The sequence below is a fragment of the Hyposmocoma kahamanoa genome, unplaced genomic scaffold (genome assembly GCF_003589595.1).
Source record: "Hyposmocoma kahamanoa isolate Upper Pololo Valley unplaced genomic scaffold, ASM358959v1 76, whole genome shotgun sequence".
NCBI lineage: Eukaryota > Metazoa > Arthropoda > Insecta > Lepidoptera > Cosmopterigidae > Hyposmocoma > Hyposmocoma kahamanoa.
Genome location: NW_020653900.1, coordinates 6552614 through 6560606, shown reverse-complemented (window position 1 = coordinate 6560606; position 7993 = coordinate 6552614). Strand labels below are relative to the sequence as shown.

At 33.2% G+C, this 7993-nt stretch overlaps 1 protein-coding gene across 1 annotated transcript; it reads right to left on the bottom strand.

Moving 5' to 3' along the window:
* Positions 1 to 499: 499 nt before the first annotated feature.
* Positions 500 to 7103, bottom strand: LOC113232516. Its single transcript, XM_026467269.1, has 4 exons — positions 6939 to 7103; positions 6607 to 6862; positions 1462 to 1595; positions 500 to 1068 (listed from the first exon to the last, which is right to left on the bottom strand). Exons 1-4 carry the CDS (start codon positions 7086 to 7088, stop codon positions 880 to 882), a joined length of 729 nt encoding a protein of 242 aa, XP_026323054.1. The 5' UTR covers positions 7089 to 7103; the 3' UTR covers positions 500 to 879.
* Between the last annotated feature and the right edge of the window lie 890 nt (positions 7104 to 7993).

Sequence of the window (7993 nt, the reverse complement as noted above, 5' to 3'; positions counted from 1 at the left end):
AAAAAAAGTTAATTACTGATCGTTGTTCTATTTGTAATATTTCGTTCATTAATTTTATAATTTTGAATAATGTGACAATAACAATAATTAAATGTAACGGTACATTAAGTGTTAAAATGAAAACAATACATCAATATTTTTAGTTCTTTATTTGTACGAATCGTCGGCGTCGTTTAAATACGTCATAAGAAAAATATGACAAACAAATATAAATGATGAAAGATAAACAATAATAAACGCAGGTGGGAAGTAAACGACTAAACTAAAAAAATACATAAAGCTCATAACCGCAATATAACCCAATATATACAAAGGCTATATACAACCAAAAAATGTACATGAGTTTGTAAATATTTTTATAAATATAACAAAAAAAAAACAAATCTTGTGTGATATAATACACAATAAAAAATATAAATAATTATCACAGAAATATAATCATAAGATATATAAAATAAAATATTTACTTAAAATATAAAACTAAAATAAAAAATAAGAAGACTTATCAAAGGGACTAGAATCATAATAACATATACATATATACACATACTATAGCAACGACTAATAGAGGATATTGTATAAAACAATACACAAATACGGATTCCGTATGGTGTGAAATATATACTAATATAGTACAACTAGAAGATCATACAAATTCAGAACAGATTTATGGAAAACAAAAAACGTAAAAACAATCTCGCTCGGTATTTCCAATCCCTTACGAAGGGATTTCATTCAATAAATAGTTAATTAATATTTGTTATGGCTAACAATAAATAATTGTACACATTTAAAATCTCGATATTGACTATTTTGTTGAGTGTAAACGGACATGGAGTCAAATGCGATCCCTGTGGTACACCCTTCGAGATTTATAGTTTAATCAGACTTCGCATGGGCAGCGTAGGCCAGATTTTGAGCGTCTTCAATTGCCCTTCCCCAGCCGTGACCGCTGCTTTGATAGTGTTCGTCATGATGAGGATGGGCAACAACCTCGTAGCTGGTTTCGTGATGCTTGTGAGCCAGAAGCTTTTTCAGAGCTATGATACCGGCGACCAGAAGGGAAACCTAGAAATGACAAATCGACGTATTTTTATGGTTAGCAATTTATGACAGAAAGACTGTCTAAGCAAATTGTTGTTGAAACTGAGATGTGAGAAAGTCTAAGTAAACTGTCAATATAAAAAAACAAGACAATGATAATTATGGAAACTAGTCAAGCACATTATTTACTGGCAAAAGTGTTAACATTGTTCTTTTAGATCTCTTTCTTTGATAAATTGGCGCATATATTATTGATTGAGGCTTATAGCTTGGCTTGAGGGTTGATTAAAGCATTATGTTTGATATATAGAATACTAACTAACATTGGTTATCTAAAGAATATTTCAAATAGTCATTAACTGTATGCATATCAATGTTATACCACAAAAATACGAGTTCATTTATAGTTCACATTACCTTGGCAAGAAGGACGGCCTTGGCGGCAGCGAAAGCAATGATGCCGAGGAACAGAGGAATGAGAGCCATAATCTTCAGCTTGGCGATGGCAAGAAGAGGGATCAGCTGCTTAAGCTTCTTTTTCTTGCCACGGGCTGAAATGAAGAAAATGTTAAAATGATAAGTTTGTTCCTAAAACACAAAAAACTATATGAAAACATATATACGCTAAATATATACGCTAAAACTATACTAAGTATTCTAATATAACCTATAACTTCTGTTTCAAAAATAGCTTGTTTTATATATATAATAATGCCTAATACCCTTCCGGCAACCATCAATCAATAGTATCAACAAAAAATTGCCTTTGCTATAACAATTTCATAGATGAATCAAGCCTTGAGGTCAATAGCAGGTTATGTAAATAAAACTAAATATGCTTGTTCAAGTTCAACTTGATTGAGTAATCAACAATGTAAGTTTTTTCTTTAGACGTAACTGTTTTGTCACGCGCTACGCATTATATCATATCATTATGTCATTAGACATGCTACCGAATTACTTTATAGTCCATATTAAATGTCATAACTTTATTTAGTGCCGTTTATGTCCTCGTTTATCTTATGGCTTTTAATAAATGTTATTAATTAAAAGTCTTTATAAATAGTATTACTGATACTATTTTTCATTTTCTTTGTAAACAGGTTAGATTTCCTTTTTTTATTTGTAATCTGTGTTGTTGTGGTGTGAGTCTCTATCATAATTTCAAATGTAAGTTTTAATTTAGCTAAATTACAGTCAAGTTTTGACACGACAGGTGTATGTATACTCTTGTCTATGTTTGTAGTATTATCTATCCAATTTCTTACTTTTGCTCTTTACTCTGTTTGCTCTACAATATGCTGAGCTATAAGTGTTATTTGAATTCTGCATGTCATAATTCCAAATTTGAATACTTTCAAATATTCTCTTTTTAATGTTGGTTGCGTGGGAACAGGATTGTATATGAATGTTTTTTTTATAACATCCAGAGGCGGAATGGACACGTCTTGCACCTGATGGTAAGCTACACGACTGTCCATAACAGTTGCAGTGCCACTCAGAGCTTTAAATCGCAAAGATCTGAGAGACACTGCCACTGCGCCCGTCACCCTGAGACGTAAATTAACACGTTCCATGTGCCTGTAATTTCACCAGCACCCTTAATCTTCAAAACCCGAAACACAGTAATGATGACATTAAAGAAATAGGTAAGGTAAGGTAAGGTAGTACTTCCCTAGACGAACTCTTCCTTAATGAGGTCTACTGCTACTAATTTACTACTTATGTATTATACTTACTATGTTTTTTATTCGTCGTTTAAGAATTAGCTAATATCTTGATTTCTATTTTGTTATTTGTCCACAATATAGGTGGTTACATAGGTATGTAAGAACCTGGAGAAGTGAAGTATACGATTAAAACCTACCCTTCACTCTTGTTAGAATCACAACCGAATGATATCAATGATGGCTTCATTCAAATTTACATTCCGGAGCGCCATTAAAATTTTCATAACAATAATGCAAGTAAAGCATGTAGACCCGTTATCTACTCAGGTAATCCAAATATTTAGAACGACTCTACTTAAGCCACTCTACACATAGATGGTAATTTCCATGTCAATTCATAGTACATTGACCCTATAACATTATAATGGTTTTTTCTTTATGTCGCTGCAAAAATTTGGCTACCTAATTATTATACCTTATAATTATATCAAACGTAAAATAAGTCACTTATTTAGAGTTACCATTTATAGGCATATGATCATAATTATTTGGTGGGAAAGGCAATTACGACAACTTTCTTTGGTGCCTCTTTGGGAGTGGCGGTGGTTCGATTTCACGATGACTTGTCTCGAATGGTGTAAACTGGTTTCGTCATAAAAGTTCAAGAAGAACAGGGTTGTCAACTCCGGAAATGGCTATGTTGATAAAACGAGTCAATCCTGTCTTAAATGGATTTTCTTGATTTTCTCTGGATTTCTATTCCTGCGTATATGTTGACAAATCTAATTATATTTCCTGACTTAGTTGCTACAAAAAAAATGCAACAGTAACATAGCGAGCCATATTTAGTGATAAACTATTCAAAGAAATGTTTGTTATTCTTTTAATAATTATTAAGCAACTTACATTAATTACATAGTTTAAACATAAGAACAGACACTTGTAAACTAAGTTTTATTCATTAACAAAATTGATATGATAAAAAATATCAACTTTATGTGTGGCAACCCTGTTAAGGACCCGGGTGCAAGTTCTCTAAAGACTATCCCTGGAATGTAGAGCCACTTTCATGACCCAGCGAATGACAAGTGTCCGCTTTTATGTTCAAACACGTACTTGTACACTTGCTGCAATACTAGAGTCGTGATATACGGTGATATATGAGCAAAGAAATGGCACTGAGTAAATGCATTTCTTGTGGAACTTGCGCAACTAAAAAGCATTTAAGTGCATGCTAATTTGAAATAATGCTAGAAAAGTCAATTGAAATGATGCGAATTTACGCAAAGAAAATGTAGAGATATGTTGATAATAAGATGAATAGTGAATCATATTCGATTAACAAATTAAAGTATATGGAAATGAACCAATCTCATTAGGATAGAAAAAAATAAGTACGAAGGTTTTAAAAGCTAGATATAATTGCTTGTAAAATAGACAATGAGAGACCATGGCTATTCCGTTTCACGAACAATGAATCAAACATCCTCAAACCATCACCTTAGGCACTGTCCAATAAACTAACACAAATCAATCTATACCCGTAAGACGCATTTATCTCTGTCAAAGGCTATAAATTAGAAAGGGACAAGAACACTCGTTACGGTGCGAATGCAGTCCTTGATTGCAAGTTCAAGCTTACACGTTTTACCGTTGCAAATGCTAATAGGCTTAGTCAAGACGTAAACAAGTCTATATGAAGAGATAGCGATGGTTGCGTGTACATTGATCCGTGAAAACTTGTCGAGTTTTGAGGTCATTAAGACTTGAAATTCTTTAGAAACAACAGATGTTTTGAAGACTATATCTATTTCTGTTTAAATAATAGAGGTCGATTTTGATAATGTTTTGAATTAAACGATCAGGCAGTAAATTTTGATAGACATATTGCATTGATATAATTGTTTGAAAGAAATGTAATGTTTAGAAGATTATTACGTATAATATATGTACATATATTTTATGAATTCAAGTGTATTTGTTGATGCGTTCAAATAGGAATATCGGCACGCTAAGGCTAACTTAGAAAGCTGCAGTAAATATATGAATGCATAATGCAACAGCTAAGCTAGTGATAATGGTAAAGGATGTTGACGTCCACCAATTTGGAGAAAGCAATACTGAAATTATGAGAGAAAGTCGAACAGGACAGCTTAATACCAACATAAATGACCTAAATAAGGACATGAATATAAATAATAAATGACGTTAAAAAGTAAAAGCTTTTATTTATATTATATCTTTTAGAATTTTATTCAACGTAAGCAATTGTTTAACCAATATGTATTGGTTGAACATTGTTATACTCTATTTATTTAATATTGAATTCAACTAGGTGGTGAATAGAGAAGATTGAATCATCATGTATTCTAAGTGTTACAACTCTTTTACTTTTTGTAGGCGTTACAGAGTAATTCCTTTTTAATGTATTGAACACTTTTTATTTAATTACACTTGTTAGATCATATTTAATAACTGTGTTAGCGTATTATTAAACATTTATCATTTTCATGGTTTTACGTAATATTGTTTTTTTACTTTCGTATTTAGTATCGTTTAGGATAACAATGTCAAAAACCAACGGACCTTACGAATTTTTCTATGTGATTGATGCAGATCTTTGTCTTTGGTTTTTAACGACTTTTTTGCTTAGTTTAGTTGGCATAGCGTCTAGCACGGTTTGTTCGAAAACTCTGGTTCAAATCTAGCCAGATTAAAGGATTTTTTCTAAGTGTTAGATCCTTGTATTATTTAATAATTTGATTTTTTTTACATAGCCCCACACTAGGGGAACCCTGTGTCGCGGGTGCCATGGACACACACATAGACCACCACGAATTAACAAATTACACCCAAACTCACGAGAGTAATAAATGTAGGCCATACAAATATTTTTCCTGACCTAGGATTCGAACCTGGGACCTCTGCGTGACAGTTGAATTATAATATAATAAAAAAACTAGTGGAGTAATTCCACAATAAAATATTGGAATATCAAGGTAAAACATCGAAACATTCAATGAAAACTTAATAATATGAAATGGCATTAGCTAGTATTTATATATAATTTATAGATTTTTTTACAAAATTTTAAAACTGAAGTTTGTGAAGAAAGCTTTTTCGACTAATTAATATAATCCGTATTACATGAAAAAATATTTTAATAAATAATTTATTACACAAGTTTCGAAATCGAAAGTTTTTTTATAACATATTCGTGAGATACTAATTGGCAAGCTTTCCCAACTGCATGATTTTTAGTTAAAGTTAATTTTACCGTTTTGACAGTTACTTCTTCACTGTTTACAACTTAGTGTATTTTATTATAGAGAGTTTTGTGTCATTACCAATGACACGGATGATTTTGTGTTAAAGGCAAATAATAAAAAGCTTTTACGTATGATTATATTCATATTTACATTAAAAAAATCAATTTTATGTTTAGTAGGAAAGCTTTTTTCATTTATTTCATTATTTTCAAGTTCGTCATTTCCGTCAAATTCTTATTCAGTAGTAGTTACTAGTTTGTAGTTATGCCTACCCCGATTCTAAGCATGTTTTTTAACACATTAGTATTCAACTCCGGCTTAGTTGTTGCAGTTATACAGTAGCTGTTTCGTTTGAACTTGTTTTTTGAACTTACAAGTATTGAAGTTATAACGAGACTTGTTTTGTTTTGTATGTAGATTTAGGATTCTTTGATTGAAAATTTAAACGAAATGATGTGATTTACTTTTCATTTAGAATATTTAGGTAGGGTTAGGATTACGTTCATTTACTAATACTGACTATTGTTTAAATTGCATCAAATCTTATGATCATAGTAATAGTCTACTATATTTTTTTGCATAAATCAAAGTTCATAACTAAATTGCAATTGTTTTATACATACCTTCTTCAAGGGACCGCTTCATGCCTTCGACAGCCGAAGATGGCAGTCTGAACTGGATTACATGGTTCTCCAGGAAGTCAGCAGCAGAGTCCACCAGTCTGGCCTCCACAGACGCTTCCCTAGCCTTGGGCTCTTCAGGCAAAGGCTCCAGTGCCCTAGCGGACCTAGGAGACCCGTTACCCAAAAGAGTGACTCCGTCAGTCAAAGTCATCTCCCGCGCAGAAGACAAACTCTCCACATACTTCAATGCCTTCTCCTGCAACCAAAAAATTGTAATGAATAAAGGAACTAAGGCACTTCACAATCACAACACTTCACTTCACAAATCCAACCTTCAAGCACAAAGACACGTCTCCTTCAGAGCACTCCTTGACCACGCCGAGGACACTGCCCATCAGCCCAGGATCATTCGCCTCCTTGTCGAGGGCAGGCATGGCCCGCGCCGTCGCGACCAAAAATAGGGCAAGTACGTAACCCCTCATTGCGTCTACCCTAACTACCCTTACAGAAAGTTTAGCACAAAGTGTAGCGTCGGTGTATAAGACGCACTGTTTTAAGGCTCTCACCCCACTCCCAGAACCGATCGCCCGACCAAGAAAAGTGAGCCTAAAGGCGGCCGATTAAACTGGTATACTCGACTAAATTATTTTATGTTAATACGAGCTGTCGTGCGTACGCACGTTTTTGGGGTTCATTCACACGGTCTTTAAATGTGGATGTAGACGTCTATGTGTGAGGTACAGGCAACCACAATAAAGTAATGTGAAGTACTGCTGCGGTTCAGTAGGTGAGTCGGTAGTGCAGATGCGTCGTGCGTAGAGAAACGTACGGTGATTCAGCTCAATTGATACTTGCGTGAGCCAATTACAGGTGTTAGTTTAATTTAGATCGAATTTGTAAATCTGATTATTTAAATTTCTTTATTTTTTTACTAACTTTTTCTTTTTTACTCACATCGTGAAGGTCGATCGAATTTTATGGTGCAGAATGGAACGCTTAGAAACATTTTGAAAAAGTTCTTTGATATAATTTCCCTAATGTACAAGGGTAACAAAACTAAGTAGCGAACATTACATTTCTCAACATAAAGATTAAAAAGTACGTAAAGTTTTCACAATACAGAAGATCAATAGTATAATCTCCCATACATTGTTCTTCAATAACCTTATATTATTGTAAGTTTCCTTTCTCACAGTGTTCCCAAGTGCTTTGCTACACAGCAAAGGTACACACCTGTATAGGCCCTGTGTACCCGTATTTATAACTAACCGTATAAATATTCCACTGCAGATCCTAGATCTCTCCCAATTACGTATCAGGTTAGTTCTCATTTTTGACTCAATAAAAACTGTTGTAAAATATAAGTAATATTGGAGTATTACTTTAC

Excerpts from the sequence above, each read along its gene's own strand:
- LOC113232516 (XM_026467269.1), bottom strand. The coding sequence starts at position 7,088 with ATGAGGGGTTACGTACTTGCCCTATTTTTGGTCGCGACGGCGCGGGCC. Across the intron at positions 1,596-6,606 it reads GAAGCGGTCCCTTGAAGAAG|CCCGTGGCAAGAAAAAGAAG; the intron begins GTATGTATAAAA and ends TCTTCATTTCAG. Across the intron at positions 1,069-1,461 it reads AGGCCGTCCTTCTTGCCAAG|GTTTCCCTTCTGGTCGCCGG; the intron begins GTAATGTGAACT and ends TGTCATTTCTAG.